The 27,298-nt window shown below is 45.3% G+C and overlaps 1 protein-coding gene across 3 annotated transcripts in view; it reads left to right on the top strand.

Annotated features, from left to right (window-relative positions):
• Positions 1-27,298, top strand: part of LOC118366628 (rho GTPase-activating protein 20-like) — a 66,439-nt gene that overhangs the window by 19,759 nt on the left and 19,382 nt on the right. For 2 of the 3 annotated variants that reach the window (XM_052493376.1, XM_052493374.1), the window contains exons 2-12: positions 3,298-3,383; positions 9,979-10,149; positions 16,172-16,321; positions 16,819-16,860; positions 17,010-17,094; positions 17,202-17,279; positions 17,395-17,461; positions 17,725-17,922; positions 21,231-21,586; positions 23,044-23,153; positions 23,342-23,531. In XM_052493376.1, the coding sequence (XP_052349336.1) occupies positions 3,298-3,383; positions 9,979-10,149; positions 16,172-16,321; positions 16,819-16,860; positions 17,010-17,094; positions 17,202-17,279; positions 17,395-17,461; positions 17,725-17,922; positions 21,231-21,586; positions 23,044-23,153; positions 23,342-23,531 (1,533 nt within the window). The remainder of the gene's footprint in view (positions 1-3,297; positions 3,384-9,978; positions 10,150-16,171; positions 16,322-16,818; positions 16,861-17,009; positions 17,095-17,201; positions 17,280-17,394; positions 17,462-17,724; positions 17,923-21,230; positions 21,587-23,043; positions 23,154-23,341; positions 23,532-27,298) is intronic. The other variant, XM_052493375.1, reaches the window with a different exon arrangement.

Genomic DNA, 27,298 nt, shown 5'->3' with positions numbered 1-27,298 from the left:
GTGCATTATTCACAGATGCTATTGAGCGTTACTGGTCATACTTGAAGCTGAGGGTATGTTATCATCTACATTTCCAGCTTGTTCAATCTGGGTCTTCTCTTTGTGCCACTTGATTTGAGGGATGGATTCCTGCGCTTTAACCTTTAATATTATTTCATACTTACTAGTGTTTTTTTTGTGTGTATTTCATAATATCAGACAGCTGCTGGATAATTATATTATGGTTACTAATGCGTTCTAAGAAGAAAAAAAGTTAATGCAGTCGTATTTCAAATTGATTCGGCTAAATGTTATTCAGTTTGTGGAAATGCATGTGTAAAATTACGCCTTGCCACCTACTGCATATACCTAGATAAAAAATATTAAGATAGCATATTCGGCAGAATGTTTCACATCCATTTAAAAAATATATATATTCGCGTGAGTCTCCTACTCAAAGTTTGATGAGATACATATTGGTAATGTTTATAATATGGAAGCAAATGAACTATGAAAGCAAATAAACTACGCAACATGCTGATAATCTGCTCTCAGATCACAAGTCACCAGACAGACAACAGTCACGCTGTGCTTGAGCCGCTACAGTACGTGCGCACTGGGAGCAGAGTCAATGGATTGACCTACTGTCTGGCCCATCCGTCGCCCCACTCAGCATACAATCCCATTTAGTTTTGTTAATGTTAATTAGCATAAATCATTCACGTAATTCATGAAATAGACTTGCAGCATAGCTTCAGTTTCAGTGCAAATATCACGATGTTCAGCACAGCTACTCAGCGGCGTTGTATGTACACTTATTTCCCTACAATCCTAACACATATGTGTAGTATAGTATGCTATGTCAATAAACGCGTTGCCTTACTATTGCTGATAATACATTCCGAGCCAACAACAATTAATCAATGAAATTAAGTTATAGTTAACAGCGCCTCCATTCTACTCCTGTTTGGAATATGTAACTGCACTTTGAAGGTATGAGGTCAGTGGTAAACTTGCCTTTACAATAGTTTTACTTGAGTGCAAACAAGCAAGTCGTTGAGCTAATTGGAAGTGGTCTTTGAAAGTCACATCCCACTGGGCACAGAAGTGAATTCAATGTCTATTCCACGTTGGTTCAATATAATTGCATTGAAATGACTTGGAAACAATGTTGATTTAAACAGTGTGTGCCCAGTGGGATGATTGACACACTCAATATGCATTTTCTGTCATATACAAATATCAATCTCTAGTTCGGGGGCTGGAACATAAATTACCACATTTGGTACTCGGCCACCAGTTGGGGAACCCTGCTCCAGTACAGGACATTTTCAATTTGTAGTATATTTGAGGTTTAAAAAGGCTTCGGAAGTTGGTAATTTCCACTTGGAAAAAATGTGTCAATCCCAACAAAAATCGACATTAATTATAATCCACATGATAATTCACATTTCCTGTTGCTGCAGGATTATTTTACTGCTGTAGCAAACTGCCTCGAATTAAGATCCTACATCTGTAGTAGGAAGAATCAAGTCAAACTGTTCTCTGATAACAAATATTTTTATGAGGGAAGTTCTCAGTTTATCCCTAATGCCCTCTAATGCGTGCAACCAATGAAAAAAGGATCCTTTGGAAAGTTCCATACAGCTTGTCCTCATGATTGAGTTCACTTGGTGAATCAATCAAATATTATGATCCACGAATGCTGATGGCTTTATTGATATCGATTCATTGAGGTTAGCCACTGCATTGCAATGGCATCGTCTAAGAATTGTAAAACCAACCGCTAAGCTGCAGCTCTTCATGTAGCATCATGTAACATGTTGTGCAATGTTATAATATGGTTGCCAGCCTGACCAAGCTACTTTGAGAGTTAAACCTTGTTCCATAGTGATTAGGTTTACGATATGAAATGATGTGGTGAGAAATCATAGGGTAAAACAGAGAATTTGCAGACTTCAATGGCACGTTGAAAAGAGGTTGTTAAGCCAACCTTGTTAAATCCACTTCAATGAAGGTGAGGAGACAGTTTAAAGAAATATTTTTAAGCCTTGAGACAATTGAGACATGGATTGTGTATGTATGCCATTCACAGGGTGAATGAACAAGACAAAAGATTTAAGTGCCTTTGAACGGGATATGGTATTAGGTGCCAGGCGCACCGGTTTCTGTCAAGAACTGCAACGCTACTGGGTTTTTCACACTCAACAGTTTCCCGTGTGTATCAGGAATGGTCCACCACCTAAAGGACATCTAGCCAACTTGAAACAACTGTGGGAAGCCTTGGGGTCAACATGGGCCAGCGTCCCTGTGGAATGCTTTCGATTCCTTGGAGAGTCCATGCTCCAACGAACTGAGGCTGTTCTCAGGGCAAAAGTGGGTGCAACTCAATATTAGGAAGGAGTAGAAATTGTCTGTCCTTGGTTGCAACACTCACTACCGAGTTCCAAACTGCCTCTGGAAGCAATGTCAGCACAAGAACTGTTCGTCGGGAGCTAAGATCTAGTCTAAGATCACCATGCGCAATGCCAAGTGTCAGCTGGAGTGATGTAAAGCTCACCGCCATTGTACCCTGGATCAGTGGAAAAACGTTCTCTGGAGTGATGAATCACGCATCACCATCTGGCAGTCCAATGGACGAATCTGTTCGTGTCCACATACTTTTGTAGTGTACTGTATGTTACCCAAGACACTGGCAGAGACTGCTTCACAATTCCCATGTTTTTTTTCACATACATTTCTGTGGTGGCCTACTCAATTCCTGATTTTGTGAGAGAGATTATGATTTATCTAGAAACATCAACAGTACAGAGAGAGATGGCAAACATTGTGCAACAAACCACAATCCTACTTCTTTCTTTCTTTTTTTTTTCTTTCTTTCTTTTTTCTTTTTCTTTCTTTCTTTCTTTCCCCACCCATTCTTATCCCCCACTAGACAGAGATGTGGTTTATGACTAGCAGGGTGTGTTCCGGTATGACCTCTGTAAGTATGACTACAGTAAATTAGGGCAAGGGGGATACCTAGTCAGTTGTACAACTGAATGCCTTCAACTGAAATGTGTCTTCTGCATTTAACCCAACCCCTCTGAATCAGAGAGGTGCGGGGGGCTGCCTTAATCGACATCCATGTCTTCGGCGCCCAGGGAACAGTGGGTTAACTGCCTTGCTCAGGGCAGGGCAGAACTTACAGTGGACTATATGAATAATGACTCACTAACTATTTGAAATATAGCCTATTCTGGACTCACTAACTATGTGAACTCTAGCCTATTCTGGAGTGAACACAGTATTCTCTCCCTCCCTCTTTTCTCTCCGTAGCAGATGAAGACCCTGGCCCACCGACGACAGTCTGCCCCCTCCCTGGTCATCAGCAAAGCTCTTACCAAATCACGAAGCATGTCCAGGTACAGTAACAGCTTGTCAGATACCTCTATTCAACTAACTGCTACCTATCACTACGTGTAGTCTCTATAGACAGTGCCCATACATAGGGTCAGGAGTCAGACCAAATGGTTAGGAACAAAACCACTGTTCCAGATTCAGCTATATTGTTTGCTCTCAACTTTTGACTTAGAAAGGGAAAGTAGGTCTGGTATCCACTCTAGGGGATTTATTCTCTTTCTAGGGCATAGTGATATCATTTCCATCTTTCAGCACTGGCCTGACTTATGAGAAAGCACATTCCCTGGAGGCCAATGCAGAGGGAGAATTGCCTCTTTTTCACTATCCATCATTGTTAGTTCTGACAAGGGGATTCTAAAGTACAGCCATCAAAAGGTTTTTTAATATCTTTAGATTGAGGTGTGTGTGCTCACATGTTTTTAATATCTTTAGATTGAGGTGTGTGTGCGCACGTGTTTTTAATATCTTTAGATTGAGGTGTGTGTGCGCACGTGTTTTTAATGTCTTTAGATTGAGGTGTGTGTGCTCACATGTTTTTAATATCTTTAGATTGAGGTGTGTGTGCGCACGTGTTTTTAATGTCTTTTGATTGAGGTGTGTGTGCTCACGTGTTTTTAATGTCTTTAGATTGAGGTGTGTGTGCGCACGTGTTTTTAATATCTTTATATTGAGGTGTGTGTGCCCACGTGTTTTTAATATCTTTAGATTGAGGTGTGTGTGCGCACGTGTTTTTAATATCTTTAGATTGAGGTGTGTGTGCGCACGTGTTTATGTGTGTTCTAGTGCTGACTGCTTACCCAGTGATTTTAGGCTGAGTTGGAGCATATTAAGTGTGAAACTGGACCACTAAGGAGTGTTGAGCTGAACACTTTTGACGCTTTAATGGGTCATTGCCCTCGTGGATGGAGGTACTGTGTGTCTGCCATAGAGTGTGTGTGTGTGTGTGTGTGTGTGTGTGTGTGTGTGTGTGTGTGTGTGTGTGTGTGTGTGTGTGTGTGTGTGTGTGTGTGTGTGTGTGTGTGTGTGTGTGTGTGTGTGTGTGAATGAGTGTGAATGAGTGTGTGTTAGCATGTGTGTGTGTGCCCAGAGTTGCTGTTTGTCCTTTCGCTCCTTCCTTTCGCTTAGGCCCTTATGTCACCCCCTCCCCCCGTCACCTCATCTAAATGTCTCCTCATCCTGCTCCAGCTTTATGACTCCAGGGCTAAAGTCAGTCCCCCCTGAGGAACAATATAATACAGGACACACTTCCACAGAGCACCCTGGCCTGCAGCAGTGAAATAGATATGGGAGGAGGGGGATACTAGAAACTAAACATAGTTTTAACAATATTCAAGACCCTGTTTTCCATGGCCACCAGGCACCATGTGTCATGCAGGAGATTTCCTGTTATGGAGAGTTTTATAACACAGAGCTTCACTTCTCTTATTATTTCTAATAGCCTGGAGCCCTCTCTACTACCTTCTACCACTGGCGTTATATGACAGTTACTGTATATACGGTACATTGACTATGGTCATTGTCCACACGAGAACTTATGTAGGTACAGAACATGGCTTCTTGTCCTTCCCTACGCTACAACATCACTCTCAACAACCATACCACCCTACAGCACTCCTTCTACCCTATTTATGAAAGACAAAGTGTGTTGGCATTGCTTTCCAAGAACCATGAAGTGAGTTTTGGAAAGAACACACTGGTGGTATTGTTATAAGACCCCCATCTCTCCTGCTACAGGGGTCCACTCCATCTCCCCTGCTACAGGGGTCCACTCCATCTCCCCTGCTACATTGGTCCACTCCATCTCCCCTGCTACAGGGGTCCACTCCATCTCCCCTGCTACAGGGGTCCACTCCATCTCCCCTGCTACAGGGGTCCACTCCATCTCCCCTGCTACAGGGGTCCACTCCATCTCCCCTGCTACAGGGGTCCACTCCATCTCCCCTGCTACAGGGGTCCACTCCATCTCGCCAGCTACAGGGGTCCACTCCATCCTCCATACTTCAGGGGTCCACTCCATCTCACTGCTACAGGGGTCCACTCCATCTCATCTGCTACAGGGGTCCACTCCATCTCCCCTGCTACAGGGGTCCACTCCATCTCCCCTGCTACAGGGGTCCACTCCATCTCCCCTGCTACAGGGGTCCACTCCATCTCCCCTGCTACAGGGGTCCACTGCATCTCGCCAGCTACAGGGGTCCACTCCATCTCATCTGCTACAGGGGTCCACTCCATCTCCCCTGCTACAGGGGTCCACTCCATCTCCCCTGCTACAGGGGTCCACTCCATCTCCCCTGCTACAGGGGTCCACTCCATCTCCCCTGCTACAGGGGTCCACTCCATCTCCCCTGCTACAGGGGTCCACTCCATCTCATCTGCTACAGGGGTCCACTCCATCTCCCAGCTACAGGGGTCCACTCCTTCTCCCCTGCTACAGGGGTCCACTCCATCTCCCCTGCTACAGGGGTCCTCCTGCTACAGGGGTCCACTCCATCTCCCCCCTGCTACAGGGGTCCACTCCATCTCCCCTGCTACAGGGGTCTCCCCACTACCCACTTCTCCCCTGCTACAGGGGTCCACTCCATCTCCCTGCTACAGGGGTCCACTCCATCTCCCCTGCTACAGGGGTCCACTGCATCTCGCCAGCTACAGGGGTCCACTACATCTCCCCTGCTACAGGGGTCCACTCCTTCTCCCCTGCTACAGGGGTCCACTCCATCTCCCCTGCTACAGGGGTCCACTGCATCTTGCCAGCTACAGGGGTCCACTCCATCTCCCCTGCTACAGGGGTCCACTCCATCTCCCTGCTACAGGGGTCCACTCCATCTAATCTGCTACAGGGGTCCACTGCATCTCGCCAGCTACAGGGGTCCACTCCATCTCATCTGCTACAGGGGTCCACTCCATCTCCCCTGCTACAGGGGTCCACTCCATCTCCCCTGCTACAGGGGTCCACCCATCTCCCTGCTACAGGGGTCCACTCCATCTCTCCCCTGCTACAGGGGTCCTCCATCCATCTCCCTGCTACAGGGGTTCCACTCCTGCTACATCTCATCTGCCAGCTACAGGGGTCCACTCCATCTCCCATACTTCAGGGGTCCACTCCATCTCCCATACTTCAGGGGTCCACTCCATCACCCATACTTCAGGGGTCCACTCCATCTCCCATACTTCAGGGGTCCACTCCATCTCCCATACTTCAGGGGTCCACTCCATCTCCCATACTTCAGGGGTCCACTCCATCTCCCATACTTCAGGGGTCCACTCCATCTCACTGGATACACTGGATGACTCATGCTAGATAAGGGAACAGATTGTGAATAGAAGAGGTGTGCAGGGGTGTGTGTGAGTGTGTATATTTGAGAAAGCTTGGGTGGATGGGAAAAGAGATAAAGTGAGTGTAGTCCTCTTGGTCAGCTAAAGTTTGGATTATAAATCCAATTGTCAGTTGTGTCATCTTCATTCAAGACGTAACCATGGTATATTGGCAGCAGTGTATTGGTGCAGTGTGCACTTTGGCTTAGGTCTCTCACCATGGTTGACAAGATGGCTAACATACATACACACACGCATGTATACACACACACTGCACCGTTAATCACAGCACTTCACAGAGTGTCAGTGGTGTTGGTCTGGAGGATAACTCAAGCTAATGCTAACCCTTTTCACACACACACACACACACACACACACACACACACACACACACACACACACACACACACACACACACACACACACACACACACACACACACACACACACACACACACACACACACACACGATAAACACGCAAAACACACACACACCTCTAGGTCCAAACACACTGTTTGACAAACCCGGTCAAAGTTCAAAAGTTACATACAGTAAGCCAATGAGATTTACAAAAAGTTCTCCCCCCCTGTTTCTAACCAAGGGGTCTTGTTAAACCACAATTGATTTACTTTTCCCTCGGATTGTTATCATAAACTGCTAAACCTTTCGTGCACCTCTGAGAAGTCAAGTGCACTACTTAGGTCTAGACAGGTGCAGACAAATTGATGATAAATTAGCCTCGACAATAAATTAGCTCAAATTCTCAGGAGAGCTGTTGGCCATTCATTGTTGGAGTGTATATGGTAGAGATAACACTAACACACAGAATTTAACCAGAGCAAAGCAAAAGGACAGTGTCCTATAAGGATGTGTAATGTGTCTGTCTGGGGGATACAGAGCAGGAGGGTCACAGGGCTTAGAGAACATACGTAGTGTGGAGATGAGGTAGGGTTTGTGTGTGTGTGTGGCATCTGAGGGACAGCTGCTGTCCTCTGGGGGGTCTCTTCTTACAGATGTTCTCATCCAGACGGGGGGGGGTGTTACAACACACACATCTGGACCAGGGTGACCTCATCTCCTGGCTGCAGCCCCCGGTAACCTTGACACTCCCCACCTCCTTGTGTGTGTGTGTGTGTGTGTGTCAGAGAGAGTGAAAGAGGGAGAGCGGGAGGGAGGGAGGGAGGGTACATCAAGGAAAGCCAGTGTGACCATGATCAGTATAAGAGGGCGGTGATATTCGTTAGGCGTTCTGATTGGCTAGTCAGCCTGAAATAGTGATGACTGGCTCATCAATATTCACCATTCTCTCCCTAAAGGCATGCTGGGTTGTGCTGTGTTGTCACTAGTTACTATAACCACAAAGTCAAAATTGTCTCTGTCATAAAAATGTATGAAAAAAAAAACATTTGCTTTAACATTATGCTTTATTTTAGGTTTAAAATCAGATTTTAAGAAGAACAATTGTAGAAATAGGCGGGGTTGAGCCATTATTAAGATACTATAAGGATGTGTAATGTGTCTGTCTCGGTGATACAGAGCAGGAGGGTCACAGGGCCTAGAGAACATACGTAGTGTGGAGATGAGGTAGGGTTTGTGTGTGTGTGTGGCATCTGAGGGACAGCTGCTGTCCTCTGGGGGGTCTCTTCTTACAGATGTTCTCATCCAGACGGGGGGTGTTACAACACACACATCTGGACCAGGGTGACCTCATCTCCTGTGGCTGCAGCCCCCGGTAACCTTGACACACCCCACCTCCTTGTGTGTGTGTGTCAGAGAGAGCAAGAGAGAGAGAGAGAGAGAGAGAGAGAGAGAGTCTAGGTACCAAGGAAAGCCTATGTGACTATAATCAGGATAAGAGGGTGGCATTCTGATTGGCTACTAGGTCTGATATAGTGATGGCAGGCTCATCAATATTCACAATTCTCTCCCTAAAGGTATGCTGGGACATTAGTATGCTGTGTTGTGCTGTTGTCTCACAGGGTTGGGCTTAGAGGCCTTACCCCACAGGAGCCCCCCGAGAATAAACAACCCTTTTCTGAAAAGTCAACATCTCGCTCCACAGGACTGTTCCCCAACAAAAATGGCCGTGTATGTGGTGTGTATGCAAATTACCTCTGTGTCCAATTTATCAACATTATATGACACACAATGGTGTTGTTAGCCAATCATCCATCAGCTTCAACGGAACAGGAGCTCAGCTGCCAATAAACCATTCAGGGGAAGGGATGTGGGTTGAATATGGAAGTTTGGTGTCTGTATAGAAGGAGAGAGAGATATTATGTGAATCTGTTCTGTGTGTGTGTGGACTCTATGACTTAGGCACTTCCTTGATATATTATGTATTAAGAAAAGTGGTTAGAGAAGGTAGGTGTGATATGGTTTTATAATCACCCTGAGAGTCGTTGAAGCTTGTTCTAAGTGGTCTTTTGTTATGGTGTTAGTTAGGGTTATATTTTCAGACTTTTTAGGGGTCCAGGGGTATGAACCTCTCCCAATTGTCCCTCCTACAAATTCCACCCTAGTTTTGAATCGTGGTTTCGGCCTTTAATACTCATCCAGAAGCAATGAATCAATAGGAAACTGAAGACCTTAGTCTGTGATCCTCTTTCACTCACTCTTTTTGGAATAGGAAGAGTTTTAAAAACATAGAAAGACCAAGGCACGTCGGAGTCACTCTGTCTTTCATTAGGTAATTACAATACATAACTGATTAATTACACAAGTCAATGACAAAAGAGATCTGTAAAATGAGTGTGCAGGGATATTTGATGCCAAGCTTTTGGTTCTTCCCAGTGTTAGGAAGAAACTGTTTGAAGGGAGTTCTCTGGGGTTGGTGGTTAGGAATATCTGTGTGTGCACCCGTGTGTGTACAGGGCCATTATCTCTCGAATGTGAGCTGAGAATCCGATCTTACTGCCTGCTGTAAACAGGAAAGGACAGAGCCCTGCAACTATTTCCGTTGTTCCTGGAAAAAGGCCAACTTGTTCCATCTGCTGTACTTGCCCATGGCAGATATTGACATCATTCAGAAAGACGTATCTTTCCCTAGAACCTGATACAGAGGTTATATCTCTGTGCTTCTGTGTGTCTTTGCATGTGTAATTGTATGACCACAGGGTTCATCCATAAACTCAACCCAGGGGACCCACACCTCCTCTCATTCTGACCCCAAACAGTTATCCTCCTGACCCATTGGCCCATTGGGAGCCAACGTGAAATGACCCCTCTACTGTCTGATGACCTGGTTATTCTAACAGTGTGTGATGTGTGTGTGTGTTGACAGGGAGAACTGCCTGTCCCCAAGCAGCCCAGAGAAGTGTCCCCTGGTGCAGGCATTCCTCTCTCCATGGAGGGTGTTCCTGGCCCACGCCCACACCCAGCTGCAGACCGGTTTACAGACACAGGAGAGACACCTCTTCCTCTTCACTGACACACTCCTTATCGCCAAGGCCAAGTGAGTCTCTCTCTGTGTCTCTCTGTGTGTGTGTGTGTGTGTGTGTGTGTGTGTGTGTGTGTGTGTGTGTGTGTGTGTGTGTGTGTGTGTGTGTGTGTGTGTGTGTGTGTGTGTGTGTGTGTGTGTGTGTGTGTGTGTGTGTGTGAGAGAGTGAGAGAGAGGCGCTAAAAACAGCATTCCATCTCTTTTCCCTCCAGCAAGTCTAAAAACACCCGTTCCAGGTCTGTGAGACATATCCCTCTCTTATCCCATCTTTCCTCTACTCCATCCCTCCATCACTCCTATCCAGTCTATAATTACCTCTCAGCCAATCAAATCCATCTGATCCATCCCAGATCAAAGACCACCGAGGGGCTCCCCACCCACAACACAACCTTCAGGCAACGATCAGGGTGTTGAACCAACGTTGCTGAGATGTTGTGTCAGCAGAACTGGGCCTCTCTCTCCAACCTATATTCAACATCACGTGCCCCTGGGTGGAGCTGACCCATACAGTGGAGACAGCTATAATTACATTATGGGTGAAAAATAGTAGGCTAGGAAGTTAGGAAGGAGTACGTGTGTGTATCGGAGGTGTGCATGTGTGCACAGACAGAGACATGTGTACAGTATATAGGTTTATTTATGTGTTTATGTGTCTTGTGGCAGAACAGGGGGTTTGATCTAGACGTTTACACAAATCAGACACGGACTAGTGTTATACCTCAGTTTCAAGGGTGTTTATTTAAACCAATAAAGAAAAGGACCAGTTCGAGACCTGACACATCCAGCAGAGGGAGCCACTGCCCCGTGATGTAAACTCTATCTGTCACCAGGCCTCGTCTGCACCAGCATTGGTACCTGGAAATCGGGCCTCACGAGAACTGAATGGGAGCACAGGGCTTCCTTCAAGCACCTGAAGCCGCTTTGGCCTCATCTGACCACTTCATTGTTTTCGGGAGGCAGGCCCTGGTCAGATCGGTAAGGGTAGAGGTTATAGCCGCAAAGTTGGGATAAACCCGCTATAGTATCCCGCCAGCCGCAGGAAGGACTTGACCTGTGTCTTGGTGCGGGGAACGGGCTAGTCACAAACCGCCTGGACCTTCCTCTCCTGGAGCTTGACGTTCCCACATCCAATCAAATAACAAAAGGTACTCCACCTTGTACCGTTTATCCAGGCTGGGTGAGGACGTGGTGTTGAATGAGGGTCGTTCGTCCCGGCTTCTCGGAAAACACGTTGGTGTTCCGATCGATGATGTCACGTTCGTCGTAACGAGGAGAAAAAGGCGCGGCGTGATAAGAATACATTCTTCTTTATTTAGACGAAGAACACTAAACAAACTAGCTAAACAACAAAACAACCATGAAGCTATAAGACACGAGTGCTGACAGGCAACTATACATAGACAATAACCCACAAAACCAAAATGGCAAATGGCAACCTAAATAGGATCCCCAATCAGAGACAACGATAAACAGCTGAGTCTGATTGGGAACCAATTCAGACCACCATAGACCTACATTTACCTAGACAAACCAAAACCCCATAGATATGCAAAAAACCATAGACAAGACAAAAACACACATACCACCCTCGTCACACCCTGACCTAACCAAAATAATAAAGAAAACAAAGATAACTAAGGTCAAGGCGTGACAGATGAGCTCCTGGATCGCTTGCTTCTGGGCCAGTTTGAGGTCCTCATTGCTCAGGACCAGTTGATATCCCGGGTTTTGTCCACAACACTGCCAAGGCTGTCCTTACGTGCCACCTCTTCAATTGATTCACGTGGTAAATTTGTTGGGGTTTCCGTCTCCCCGGCTGCCGTACGCAGTAATTTATGGGTCCCATCTTCTCTTTCACCTCGTATGGCCAGTGCCGTATTGTCCGGAACTTACTTTCTGTGGTGGGGATTATAATGAGCACCATGTCACCCACATGGAACTCTCGGGGCTGGGTACCCCGGCTTGGGCGCACTGGGCCTTCTCCATATGTTCCCTTACCAATGGCCATATGGCTGTTATCCACTCCCTCATCGTCTATACATGTTCCACCACACTGCGTAAGGAGGTTGGCTGGGCTTCCCACACCTCCTTGCCAAGATATAGTAGGCTGCATGGTCTCCTCCCATAGAGGAGTTCAAAGGGGGAAAACTCAGTGGAGAATGGGGCACTTCTCGGATCGAGAACATTAGGTGGGGTAGTAGCTGGTCCCAGTTCTTCCTGTCCCGCTCAATGACCTTCCGCAACATTTGTTTGAGCGTCTTGTTTAACCGCTTGATGAGCCCATCCGTCTCCGGATGAAGGACGTAGTTCCGGATCTGCTTTATCCATAAGAGAGCACACAAATCTTTCATTAGTCGGGACATGAACTCGGTACCTTGATCTTGTTCGGGATGCCCACCCGGCTGAAGAGGTGGAACAGCTCCCGGCGATTCCCTTGGAGACTGCCGCCTTAGGGGAATGGCCTCGGGATATCGGATCGCATAATCTACTACCACCAGGATGAACAGGTGTCCTCAAGCCATTTTTTCCAGGGGCCCACTACGTCCATGGCGATGCGTTCAAATGGCACTCCGATGATCGGAAGGGGAACCAGTGGGTTCCGGAAGTGTGCTTTTGGGGTTGTGATTTGACAATCCAGGCAGCTGCAGCAATAGTCTTCCACGGCCCACCTCATCCCTGGCTAACGTTCAGGCAAATGAGAAATAAGTGCACTCAGGATATCCGGAAGGCCAAAGTTAGTTACTTTAAGGAGCAGTTCCTTCCCTGTGGGTCTAACCCCAAGAAGTTCTGGAAAACAGTTAAAGACCTAGAGAATAAACCCTCCTCCTCACAGCTGCCCATGTTCCTTAATGTTGATGATGTGGTTGTTACTGAAAGAAGCACATAGCTCAGCTCTGTAATCACCACTTCAAAAGTCAGGATTCCTATTTGACTCCCTCATTAGCCATGCCTCCCTGTCCGTCCAACATTTCCTCATCTCTCACCCCTTCTAATGCGACTATCCCCGATGCTTCTCCCTCTTTTCCCCCTGCCTCTCTACAAAGTTTCTCCCTGCAGGCAGTCACTGAGTCCGAGGTAATAAACGAGCTATGTAAACTTGACCCCAAAACTAGACCCTTTCTACTTTAAGGTTGCTGCTCCTATCATCGCTAAGCCTATCTCCAACCTTTTTAACCTGTCTCACCTGTCTGGGGAGGTTCCCATTGCTTGTAAGGCAGCCACATTTCATCCTTTATTTAAAGGGGGAGATCAAACTGATCTTAACTGTTTTAGGCCTATTTCTATTTTGCCTTGTTTATCAAAAGTGTTGGAAAACCTGTCAATAATCAACTGACTGGCTTTCTTGATGTCTATAGTATTTGCTCTGGTATGCAATCTGGTTTCAGCTCAGGTTATGGATGTGTCACTGCAACCTTAAAAGTCCTCAATGATATCACCATTGCCCTTGATTCTAAGCAAGACGGTGTTGCTATTTTTATGTACTTGGCCAAAGCTTTTGATACACTAGACCATTCCATTCTTGTGGGAGTACTGGTGTCTCTGAGGTGTCTTTGGCCTGGTTTGCTAACTACCTCTCTCAAAGAGTTCAGTGTATAAAGCCAGAAAATCTGCTGTCTCAGCCACTGCCTGTCACCAAGGGAGTACCCCAAGGATCAATCCTAGGCCCCAAGCTCTTCTCAATTTACATCAACAACATAGCTCAGGCAGTAGGAAGCTCTCTCATCCATTTATATGCTGGTGTTACAGTCTTATTCTCAGCTGGCCCCTCCCCGGATTTTGTGTTAAATGCTCTACAACAAAGCTTTCTTAGTGTCCAACAAACTTTCTCTACCCATATCCTTGTTCTGAACACCACCAAAACAAAGGTAATGTGGTTTGGTAAGAAGAATGCCCGTCTTCCCACAGGTGTTATTACTACCTCTGAGGGTTTAGGCTTATACAAGTACTTGGGAGTATGGCTAGACGGTGCACTGTCCTTCTCTCAGCACATATCAAAGCTGCAGGCTAAAGTTGAATCTAGACTTGGTTTCCTCTATCTTAATCGCTCCTCTTTCACCCCAGCTGCCAAACTAACCCTGATTCAGATGACCATCCTACCCATGCTAGATTACAGAGACATAATTTATAGATCGGCAGGTAAGGGTGCTTTCGAGCGGCTAGATGTTCTTTACCATTCGGCCATCAGATTTGTCACCAATGCCCCTTATAGGACACATCACTGCACTCTATACTCCTCTGTAAACTGGTCATTTCTGTATACCCGTCACAAGATCCACTGGTTGATGCTTATTTATAAATCCCTCTTAGGCCTCACTTCCCCTATCTGAGATATCTACTGCAACCCTCATCCTCCACATACAACACCCGTTCTGCCAGTCACATTCTGTTAAAGGTCCCCAAAGTACACACACATCCCTGGGTCGCTCCTCTTTTCAGTTCGCTGTAGCTAGCGACTGGAACGAGCTGCAACAAACACTCAAACTGGACAGTGTTATCTCAATCTCTTCATTCAAAGACTCAATCATGGACACTCTTACTGACAGTTGTGGCTGCTTTGTGTGATGTATTGTTGTCTCTACCTTCTTGCCCTTTGTGCTGTTGTCTGTGCCCAATAATATTTGTATCATGTTTTGTGCTGCTACCATGTTGTGTTGTCATGTGTTGCTGCCTTGCTATGTTGTTGTCTTAGGTTTCTCTTTCTGTAGTGTTGTCTCTCTTGTCATGATGTGTGTTTTGTCCTATATTCATATTGGATTTATTTTTTTATTTTTATCCCAGGCCCACGTCTCCGCAGGAGGCCTTTTTTCCTTTTGGTAAGCCGTCATTGTAAATAAGAATTTGTTCTTAACTGACTTGCCAACTTAAATAAAGGTTAAATAAATACATTTCAAATCCTGGCCAGTGGAACCGTGCGGTGATCCGTTCCCAGGTTTTCTCCATTCCCAGGTGGGCCCCAAACAAATAAGTGTGGACCAGCTGAAGAACAGTTCCGACTTACTGGCGGGTCAGCAACAACACTTTTTGAAGTTCCCCCTGTTCGTGCAACACCTGATACCACAGCTGGCCATCCACTACTATCACCTGGGCCGCGGCGGCTTTCAAGTTTGGATCCTCCCACTGGGTGGTCCCAAACTGTACCCTCAGGGGTCTCAGGGCAGGTATCTCTGCGGGTCCCTCGAAATTGAGGAGGGGGGCATGGGTTCCTCCTCCGGTTGTTCACCAGGTGAGGTTGGTTCCGGCGCCCCCACGGATCCCCGACTCCTGGTCCGAAGACCCGGGGCTGGCAAACACTTGCTTCGGGGTCACACAGGTGGCAGTCCGACGGTGCTCTCGTCGGTCGCCGGCTTGTACTCTTTTTCCAAGCTCGTGCCTCCACAGTTCCGTGAACAGAGGACAATCTCGTCCCACAAGGAGGGGTACTGGACAATTCAGGTACGGCACCTACCACCATCTGGCAGCTCCCTTGTGGCATCACGATGGTGGCCTGCCCGGTCGAATACCGCTTGGTGTTGCCGTGGACACAGGAGACAGACATCTCCTCACCATGGTTGGTAGGATGGGCCAGCAGGCGCGCTTGTACGAGCGTTACCACACTCCAGGAATTGAACAGAGCGTGGGTGTCGTGACCGTTGACTTTCCCCGGGACCATGGGTGCTGGTGGTTTCGCTGTGGGCCCAACAGGATGTGACGTGGTTTACTGCATGACCCGTCCCGTCTCCGGGGCACGCTGATGGCTACAACTCCTCTCGACCCTGGCGATTCGAGAGTGGAAAGCTGTCATCAAGTTAAAGGGTGGTTACTTTGAAGAATCTCAAATGTTTGGTTTACTACATGATTCCATAAGTATTATTTCATAGTTTTGATGTCTTCACCATTATTCAACAATGTAGAAAATATATATATAATGTAGGAATGTTGAGAATTCGACCATGGATATTAATTAATGTACTGTATGTGCTCAGAAATATGTGATTCAGTGTGTGTGTGTGTGTGCTAGTATATTAAACTGTTTGTGACCCTCTTGTGTTTCCTGCAGGTCGTCCACACACTTCAAGCTGAAGGCTCAGGTGCGTATGTGTGAGATGTGGACAGCAGGCTGTATGGAGGATGTGTGTGAAGGCACCACCAGTCCAGAAAGGAGCTTCGTCATGGGCTGGCCCACTTTCAACTGTGTCGCCACATTCAGGTACACGCACGCACGCACGCACGCACGCACGCACGCACGCACGCACGCACGCACGCACACACACACACACACACACACACACACACACACACACACACACACACACACACACCTATGTATGAAAGCAGACTGGTTAGTGTATTATTACTGTATACTCTGTACTTATAGTGAGAAAGTCCCTATAATAAATCCTAATTGAGTATGCACAGCACAGGACTTGTTGTACTGTGTCTCAGAACGAGTAACAACCACTAAATTCTTAACCCTCCACCACACCACAACCTGGGTCATATTCCTAATCGTAATCCCCCCTTACTCTGACCACAGAGAGCCAGGGATTTCAAAATATCCCACACACACACTATATGCCTTGACACCAGGAATTCATAGGAACTATGCAGTTTTAGAGGGACACATTATGTAAGAGAAGATGAGAAAAATAAGATGGTTATCCGACTTCATTTCCCCTTCTTATTTTCGGTCTCCTCTGTCTGCAGTTCTGTGGAGCACAAGGAGAAGTGGCTTTCTCTCATCAAAAGGTAACTAAAATTGACGGGAGACAATATTTTTCATAACTTACTCTGACAGTAATATTCTATGGCTTGACTTCAGTATAGAATAGACTAGAAGTATGGCTTGTGTGAAATAAAGTGTTATTTTCTAATTCTGACTTCCTTCATTCCTCCAGTCGAATAAATGAAGAGAAAGAGAAGGATGACCCCAAGACCATTCCTTTGAAAATATTTGCAAAGGACATTGGGAATTGTGCTTATGTAAGTTTACGAATGCGGTGGTGCAGGTCTGTGTGTGTGTGGGGGTTCTTTCATGGTTGTGTGTGTGCTTGTGTTAATTTATTTAATGTTTTTGTGCTTTTCCCCAGGCTAAGACTCTAGCTGTCAGTAATTCTGACAGCACCACTGATGTAATCCGAATGGCACTACAGCTGTTCGGCATTTCGGTAAGTGTGTCCGCTTGTTTCTGAGTGTGTGTGTGTGAGTGGGTATGTTTTGGAAGTGTGTTCTTTGGTGCCATTATTTCTTTCTCTCTCTCTCTCTCTCTCTCTCTCTCTCTAGGGCTGTGTGAAAGACCACCAGTTGTGGATGAGCTCCTATAAGGATAACTCCCCCTATCCTCTGATTGGTGAGTTTACCTCCATTACCCAACCCTACTCAGCCCTTTTACACCCAGCATACACCTTAATCAGTGGTCAGGGGCAACTTCTACCTACTCCAACTCTTTACTCCGCGGTCAAAAGTTGCTCTGCTTTGGTATTCTTCCTCCCGTTAACGACGAGGTAGGTAAAAGACTAGCTGAATACTGTAAACCTGGTCTGGTCACATCTCAGGACAGACTCACGTCCCCTGACATCTAACCTCCTGACCGTCTCCTCTCTAACCCTTCAGGGCACGAGTTTCCCTTCAGTATCAAGATGAGTCACATTCGTAATGTGGGAGCAGGAGGAGATGGAGGGAAGGATGCGATTCCTCCTCTGGAGGAGGACCAGGGGACGATGCTGCTGGACCAGTGTCTCCCTCCAGACACCCAGTGCCAGTTCATCCTCAAGCCCAGCCGGGTGGACCTCAGACAGGCTCCGCTCATAGGTATGAGACCCCTTACCGACAGTGAACGGATTAACGAGAAAAAAAGGGTTACGTTTCCTTCAAAAATGTGTTGCATCCCTTTTTTGCACTTGTTTACTTCATACCTCCTTCTTTTCCCTCATACGTCTTTCTCTCTGAAAGTACAGAATGAGAGAGAGAGAGAAGAGAGAGAGAGAGAGAGAGAGAGAGAGAGAATATAGAGAGTGTGTTCCAGGATGCTCATTGAGGACGCTCCACTGAATCACCCACAAGACCCTCAGATTCCTCTCTATCCCCGTCAAGTTCTTACATAAGCCTCCATTTAACCACACCGTCCAATATTCGCTACACCAGCCTAATTATTTCCATCTAACAAGTGTTTTACAAACATGGCGAAGGGTGTCACTGATGGATTTGTGTGTCAACTCTGCTATGACACCAAATATTTTTACCCATCCATCCAGAAAATGAAAGGTTTTTATTGGCTAGGAGAGAAATATGGCATCTGTTTTGCAACAAACCCAAATGGATCCATTAAAATCCATAAAAGGATCAAAACATTGCCCATACAACCAGCCCTCTCTCTCTTTCTCTCCCCCTCGTTCCCTCTCTTTTAAATATTCCCCCTCTCCAAGATTTCTCACACTGGTATATAGTGATGCGTGATTTACAACTTTATAAACATTTAACGATGCTTGGGCTCGTTTAAGAATGTTGGAGCGGCTCTATAACAATGTTGTTTTGATTTAGATTCCAAAATGTAACTGAGAGTAAAGCTGGAGTGTTAAAGTCAGATTTGAACGTGCAGGGTCCTGGGCAGCTAGGGGTGTTGTGCCGCTAATGTGGAAGGGCCTTTTATTGTCCACCCCCCACCCTTATAAACACAGTATAAACTGTGCTTCACACACATTTAATGTTTTTATCCAGAAACTTTTTTGGTTACTATATGATTCCGTATGTGTTATTTCATCGTTTTGATGACTTCAATATTACTCTGCAACGTAGAAAATAGTAACAATAAAGAAAAACCCTTCAATGAGTAGGTGTGTCCAAACTTTTGACTGGTACTGTACATAGACCCACACGGTATGTAACATACAGTGGCAAGAAAAAGTATGTGAACCCTTTGGAAATACATGGATTTCTGCATAAACTGGTCATAAACTTTTGATCTGACCTTTATCTAGGTCACAACATTAGACAAACACAGTCTGCTTAAACTAGTAACACACAAACAATTATACATTTTCATGTATTTATTGGACACACTGTGTAAACATTCACAGTGCAGGGTGGGAAAAGTATGTGAACCCTTGGATTTAATAACTGGTTGACCCTCCTTTGGCAGCAATAACCTCAACCAAACGTTTTCTGTAGTTGCGGATCAGACCTGCACAACGGTCAGGAGGAATTTTGGACCATTCCTCTTTACAAAACTGTTTCAGTTCAGCAATATTCTTGGGATGTCTGGTGTAAACTGTTCTCTTGAGGTCATGTCACAGCATCTCAATCGGGTTGAGGTCAGGACTCTGACTGGGCCACTACAGAAGGTATATTTTCTTCTGTTGAAGCCATTCTGTTGTTGATTTACTTCTGTGTTTTGGGTCGTTGTCCTGTTGCATCACCCAACTTCTGTTGAGCTTCAATTTGCAGACAAATTGCATTCTCCTGCAAAATGTCTTGATGAACTTGGGAATTCATTTTTCTGTCGAAGATAGAAAGCTGTCCAGGCCCAGAGGCAGCTAAGCCGCCCCAAACCATGATGCTCCGTCCACCGTACTTTACAGTTGGGATGAGGTTTTGATGTTGGTGTGCTCTGCCTTTTTTTCTACATTGTTCCTTCTAAACATCTCAACTGGAGTTGTTTTTTTAATTGTTTTTTTTACCTTTATTTAACTAGGCAAGTCAGTTAGGAACAAATTCTTATTTTCAATGACGGCCTAGGAACAGTGGGTTAACTGCCTGTTCAGGGGCAGAACGACAGATTTGTACCTTGTCAGCTCGGGGATTTGAATTTGCAACCTTCCGGTTACTAGTCCAACGCTCTAACCACTAGGCTACCCTGCCGCCCCGAGTTTCATCTGTCCACATAATATTTTGCCAGTAGTACTGTGGAACATCCAGGTGCACTTTTGCAAACTTCAGACGTGCAGCAATGCTTTTTTTGGACAGCAGGGGCTTCTTCGTGGTGTCCTCCCATGAACACCATTTTTGTTTAGTGTTTTACGTATCGTAGACTCGTCAACAGAGATGTTTGCATGTTCCAGAGAAGTCTTTAGCTGACACTCTAGGATTCTTCTTAACCTCATTGAGCATTCTGCATTCTGCTCTGTGCTCGTGCAGTCATCTTTGCAGGACTGTCACTCCTAGGGATAGTAGCAACAGTGCTGAACTTTCTCAATTTATAGACATTTGTCTTACCATGGACAGATGAACATCAAGGCTTTTAGAGATACCTGTGTAACCCTTTCCAGCTTTATACAAGTCTTCTGAGGTCTTCTGAGATCTCTTTTGTTTGAGGCATGGATCACATCAGGCAATGCTCCTTGTGAAGAGCAAACTGAAATGTTGTGAGTGTTTTTTATAGGGCAAGGCAGCTGTAACCAATTTTTCCAATCTCGTCTCATTGATTGGACTCCATGTTAGCTGAGTCCTGACTCCAATCCTGACTCCAATTCATTAGCCTAGGGGTTCACATACTTTGTCCGACCTACACCGTGAATATTTAAGTTATGTATTCAATATAGACAAGAAAAATACAATAATGTTTGTGTTATTAGTTTAAGCACACAATGTTTGTCTATTGTTGTGACTTAGATGAAGATCAGATCAAGTTTGATGACCAATTTATGCAGAAATCCAAATAATTCCAAAGGGTTCACAATACTTATTTCATACTTTTTTACATTTTTTATTTCCTTTGGAAATAATTCCAAAGGACTCACAGCTACTTAACATGATATACGAAGTCTCATAAATATGGTTTCACTAAGCACACACAAACACGTTTTCTTTCTCTGTCTCTCTCTAGCTCTCTCTCTCTCCAGACAGACCGCTCCATCTCCACCCCATGAGACTCAGACCCCTCTCTAGTCATGTCTCTTTCTGAATCAATGCCTGATTCTCTCTCTCTCTCTCTCTCTCTCACACACTACCATTCTCACTCTTTTTCCCTTCCTATGCTCTCTCCAAACACCATTAAGTCTTCATCTCTCTCCCCATCTCTCTCCCTCTCGTTGTGTTTTATTGAGCAGTAGGCCCTACTTCATAATAGAATAATGTCTTTAATGTTGGACTAAACCCCCCTCTCCCTCTCTCTCTCCCTATAGAGCCAGGTCAGAAGTCAGTTAAGAGGAAGAGGTTGTTGATAAACTGGGCCTTCTGGAGGGGGTCCAGTAGCCAACTGGACGGTGTCCCCCTGTCCCCCACCTTCCTGTCCCCCACCCCGGGACGCCTGTTCGGACGGTCTCTCAGTTCCGTCTGCCGCCCTGACCACACCCTGCCCAAACCTGTCATGGACATGCTGGTGTTTCTGTACCAGGAGGGTCCCTACACCAGGGGTATATTCCGTCGCTCTGCAGGGGCCAAAGCCTGCAGAGAGCTGAGAGACAGACTGGACAATGGGACAGAGGACACACACACACTCACACACGAGTCTGTGTTCGTCACCGCCGCAGTCTTCAAGGTAGGACAGAATGCAAGCAAGCACACACACACACACCAGGGTCCTTTTGTATTAATCAGAGTTTAAAGGGTTTAGCCAGGCTTGTCAGATCAGATAAAATGGGACATGAGAGAGAGGAGGTTTGAAGGATCTGTTTCATCCTGCTTCAACACATTAGAATAATTCACAGCACAGAGCTAACACAGCTGTAGACACACATATTCACCGCCATATCCTGTGTGTGTGTGTGTGTGTGTGTGTGTGTGTGTGTGTGTGTGTGTGTGTGTGTGTGTGTGTGTGTGTGTGTGTGTGTGTGTGTGTGTGTGTGTGTGTGTGTGTGTGTGTGTGTGTGTGTGTGTGTGTGTGTGTGTGTGTGTGTGTGTGAAATTATAGAAAGTCTTAGACAGACAGAAAGTAGTGAAGTGATTGGAGTGGAAGACAAAGCTTAGGTAGAAAAACACACTCAATTCAAAGCACATGTTGGGAGGCTTTACTGGAATCCTGTAGCTGTATTTGATCAGACAGAACAGGACACACACACACACACAACACATGCTGCTGTTCAGTTAGGCATATTACTTTATTACTATACCCAATCCTAGCCAACAAACTGAAAACAACTGAGCTGACAAACAAACAGCGTTGAGTGTAAAAGGATAGATTGCTTCAGTAAAACACACCTGGTTGTGCCATCTTTCAACTACTCTAAAATATTACTGCATAATAGTTGAGTTGCACAGATTCTTTCATAGCATTCTGTTCTACTTTATGTGCCATATTTTCAGGATTCATATAATCTCTACATAAAAGAAGCATACAGTTGAAGTCGGAAGTTTACATACACCTTAGGCCAATACATTTAAACTCAGTTCTTCACAATTCCTTACATTTAATCCAAGTAAAAATGACCTGTCTTGGGTCAGTTAGGGTCACCACTTTATTTTAAGAATGTGAAATGTCAGAATAATAGTAGAGAGAATGATTTATTTCAGCTTTTATTTCTTTCATCACATTCCCAGTGGGTCAGAAGTTTACATACACCCAAATAGTATTTGATTGGCATTGCCTTTACATTGTTTAACTTGGGTCAAACATTTTGGGTAGCCTTCCACAAGCTTACCACAATAAGCTGGGTGAATTTTGGCCCATTCCTCATGACAGAGCTGGTGTAACTGAGACAGGTTTGTAGGCCTCCTTGCTCACACACACTTTTTCAGTTTTTCAAATTTCAAATTTTCTATAGGATTGAGGTCAGGGCTTTGTGATGGCCACTCCAATACCTTGATTTTGTTGTCCTTAAGCCATTTTGCCACAACTTTGGAAGTATGCTTGGGGTCATTGTCCATTTGGAAGACCCATTTGCGACCAAGCTTTAACTTCCTGAATGATGTCTTGAGATGTTGCTTCAATATATTCACATAAGTTTTTAAGGGGTGTTCTAACCTAAATTGTGTCCCTGTGGTTGTGTCCCCCAACAGGACTTCCTGCGGAACGTTCCAGGCAGTCTGCTTTGTGTGGATCTGTATGAGCAGTGGGTTGGAGTGATGGAGAGAGAGGAGGAAGAGGAGAAATGGCTAGCCATCCATAGGTACTGACACTCCCCGTAACGCACCTTCACAAACACATAGGAAAAACAAAGATCACCCTCATCATTCTCTGCCATCATTCTCATCATTCTCTGCCCACTATCTATTTGTCTGACACATCCAGTCTTACCAGATGTTGTCAATGTTGTGTTTTCATCACTGATTTTTTTGTCGTCGTCCCCCACCTCAGGTTAGTCCATCTTCTGCCCAGTGAAAACCTCTTGCTTCTCAGACACGTGGTTGCCGTGCTCCACTGTATCCAAGGAAATGCAGAAGACAACCAGATGAATGCCTTCAATCTGTCTGTGTGCATCGCTCCCAGCATGCTGTGGACACCAGCCCCCTGTAGCCCACGGGGAGAGGGAGAGGCCACCAAGAAGGTGAGAATGGACCTAAACCTCAAACTTTTTTGTAGATTTCCCTCTCTGCTAACAAATCTTTTCATTTATTTAATATACTTTCATGTCTTATCAATCACATAATTCTACCACACAGTGTATGTGTGTTACTACATCATACTCTTGCCTATATTAAGTATTAATGTCAATGGGAAATTTGGGTGAGAGTGAGTTGCTCACGTGTACTTCCAGCTACATTTCCAGTTAAGAACAAGGGCCCCATACATATGTCCATACATACAGACATAAATACATACATACATACATACATTACACCTCTGCTGTTTTCAACCAAGATCTCAGCGATCACTGCCTCATTGCCTGCATCCGTAATGGGTCAGTGGTCGAACGACCTCCACTCATCACTGTCAAACGCTCCCTGAAACACTTCAGCTAGCAGGCCTTTCTAATCGACCTGCCCCGGGTATCCTGGAAGGATATTGACCTGTTTTTTTTAAAAATGCCTTCCTCACCATCTTAAATAAGCATGCCCCATTTAAGAAATTTAGAACCAGGAACAGATATAGCCCTTGGTTCTCTCCAGACCTGACTGCCCTTAACCAACACAAAAACATCATGTGGTGTTCTGCATTAGCAGCGAACAGCCCCCGTGTTGTGCAACTTTCAGGGAAGTTAGAAACCAATATACACAGGCAGTTAGAAAAGCCAAGGCTAGCTTTTTCAAGCAGATATTTGCTTCTTGCAACACAAACTCAAAAAAGTTCTGGGACACTGTAAAGTCCATGGAGAATAAGAGCACCTCCTCCCAGCTGCCCACTGCTCTCAGGCTAGGAAACACTGTTACAACCGACAAATCCACTAGAATTGAGAATTTCAATAAGCATTTCTCTACGGCTGGCGATGCTTTCCAGCTGGCTACCCCTACCCCGGTCAACTGCCCGGCACCCTCCACAGCAACCCGCCCAAGCCCCCACCATTTCTCCTTCACCCATATCCAGATAGCTGATGTTCTGAAGAGCTGCAAAATCTGGACCCCTACAAATCAGCTGGGCTAGACAATCTGGACCCTCTCTTTCTTAACCTGTTGCGTCGAGCAATCCCGTATCCGGGAGCGTAATTATAGCCTCAAGCTCATTACCATAACGCAACGTTAACTATTAATGAAAATCGCAAATGACATGAAATAAATATATTGGCTCACAAGCTTAGCCTTTTGTTAACAACACTGTCATCTCAGATTTTCAAAATATGCTTTTCAACCATAGCTACACAAGCATTTGTGTAAGAGTATTGATAGCTAGCATAGCATTAAGCCTAGCATTCAGCAGGCAACATTTTCACAAAAACAAGAAAAGCATTCAAATAAAATCATTTACCTTTGAAGAACTTCGGATGTTTACAATGAGGAGACTCTCAGTTAGATAGCAAATGTTCAGTTTTTCCAAAGATATTATTTGTGTAGGAGAAATCGCTCCGTTTTGTTCATCACGTTTGGCTAAGAAACAAAACTGAAAATTCAGTCATTACAACGCCAAACTTTTTTCAAAAAATATCGACAGAAACATGGCAAACGTTGTTTAGAATCAATCCTCACGGTGTTTTTCACATATCTATTCGAGGATAAGTAATTCGTGGCAGTTTGGTTTCTCCTCCTTCAGCAAATGGTAAAATACACGCAGCTGGAGATTGCGCAATAATTGCAACGGAGGACACCAAGCGGGGCACCTGGTAAATGTAGTCGCTTATGGTCAATCTTCCAATGATATGCCTACAAATATGTCACAATGCTGCAGACACCTTGGGGAAATAACAGAGAGTGTAGGCTCATTCCTTGCACATTCACAGCCATATAAGGAGACATTGGAACAAAGCGCATTCAAAATCTGGGGCATTTCCTGTTTGAAATTTCATCTTGGTTTCGCCTGTAGCATCAGTTCTGTGGCACTCACAGATAATATCTTTGCAGATTTGGAAACGTCAGTGTTTTCTTTCCAAAGCTGTCAATTATATGCATAGTCGAGCATCTTTTCGTGACAAAATATCTTGTTTAAAACGGGAACGTTTTTTTATCCAAAAATTAAAAGAGCGCCCCCTATATCGAAGAAGTTAAATGATCTGCCGAAATTGTTGCAACCCCTATTACTAGCCTGTTCAACCTCTCTTTCGTATCTTCTGAGATTCCCAAAGATTGGGAAGCTGCCGCGGTCATCCCCCTCTTCAAAGGGGGGGACACTCTTGACCCAAACTGCTACAGACCTTTATCTATCCTACCCTGCATCTCTAAAGTCTTCGAAAGCCAAGTTAACAAACAGATTACTGACCATTTTGAATCACATCGTACCTTCTCCGCTATGCAATCTGGTTTCCGAGTTCAGCCACGCTCAAGGTCCTTAACGATATCTTAACCGCCATTGATAAGAGACATTACTGTGCAGCTTTATTCATCGACCTGTTCGAGGCGTTCGACTCTGTCAATCACCACATTCTTATTGGCAGACTCAACAGCCTTGGTTTCTCAAATGACTGCCTCGCCTGGTTCACCAACTACTTCTCTGATAGAGCTCAGTGTGACAAATTCAAGGGCCTGTTGTCCGGACCTCTGGCAGTCTCTATGGGGGTGCCTACAGCGTTCAATTCTGGGCCGACTCTCTTCTCTGTATACATCAATGATGTCGCTCTTATTGCTGGTGATTCTCTAATCCACCTCTACGCAGACGACACCATTCTGTCTACTTCTGGCACCTCTTTATACACTTTTTTAACTAACCTCCAGATGAGCTTCAATGCCATACAACTCTCCTTCCGTGGCCTCCAACTGCTCTTAAACACAAATAAAACTAAATGCATGCTATTCAACCGATCATTGCCCGCACCTGCCCACCCATCCAGCATCACTACTTAGAATACGTGGATAACTACAAATACCTAGGTGTCTGGCTAGACTGTAAACTCTCCTTCTAGAATCACATTAAGCATCTCCAATCAAAAATTAAATCTAGAATCGGCTTCCTATTTCGCAACAAAGCATCCTTCACTCATGCTGCCAAACATACCCTCGTAAGACTGACCATCCTACCGATCCTTGACTTTGGCGAAGTCATCTATAAAATAGCCTCCAACACTTTACTCAGCAAACTGGATATAGTCTATCCTACCATCTGTTTTGTCACCAAAGCCCCATATACTACCCACCACTGCGACCTGTACGCTCTCGTTGGCTGGCCCTAGCTTCATACTCGTCGCCAAACCCACTGGCTACAGGTTATCTACAAGTCTCTGCTAGGTAAAGTCCCGCCCTATGTCAGCTCGCTGGTTACCGTAGCACACACTCCAGCAGGTATATCTTACTGGTCACCCCCAAAGCCAATTCCTACTTTGGTCGCCTTTCCTTCCAGTTCTCTGCTGCCACTGACTGGAACGAACTGCAAAAATGACTGAAGCTGGAGATTCCCATCTCCCTCACTAGCTTTAAGAACCAGCTGTCAGAGCAGCTCACAGAACGATGCACTTGTTCATAGCCCATCTGTATAAAGCCCATCTATCTACCTCATTCCCATACTGTATTTATTTATTTAGCTCCTTTTGCACCACAGTATCTCTACTTGCACATCCAACTTTGGCACATCTACCATTCCAGTGTTTAATTGCCATATTGTAATTACTTCGCCACCATGGCCTATTTATTGCCTTAATAACTTCCTTATTTGACCTTATTTGCACTCACTACATCTTTTTTTTCTACTGTATTATTGACTGTATGTTTTGTTCATTCCATGTGTAACTCTGTG

Source organism: Oncorhynchus keta, chromosome 34, assembly GCF_023373465.1.
Source record: "Oncorhynchus keta strain PuntledgeMale-10-30-2019 chromosome 34, Oket_V2, whole genome shotgun sequence".
NCBI lineage: Eukaryota > Metazoa > Chordata > Actinopteri > Salmoniformes > Salmonidae > Oncorhynchus > Oncorhynchus keta.
Note: the sequence above shows the minus strand (reverse complement) of the source record. Positions and strands in the feature narration are given on the sequence as shown.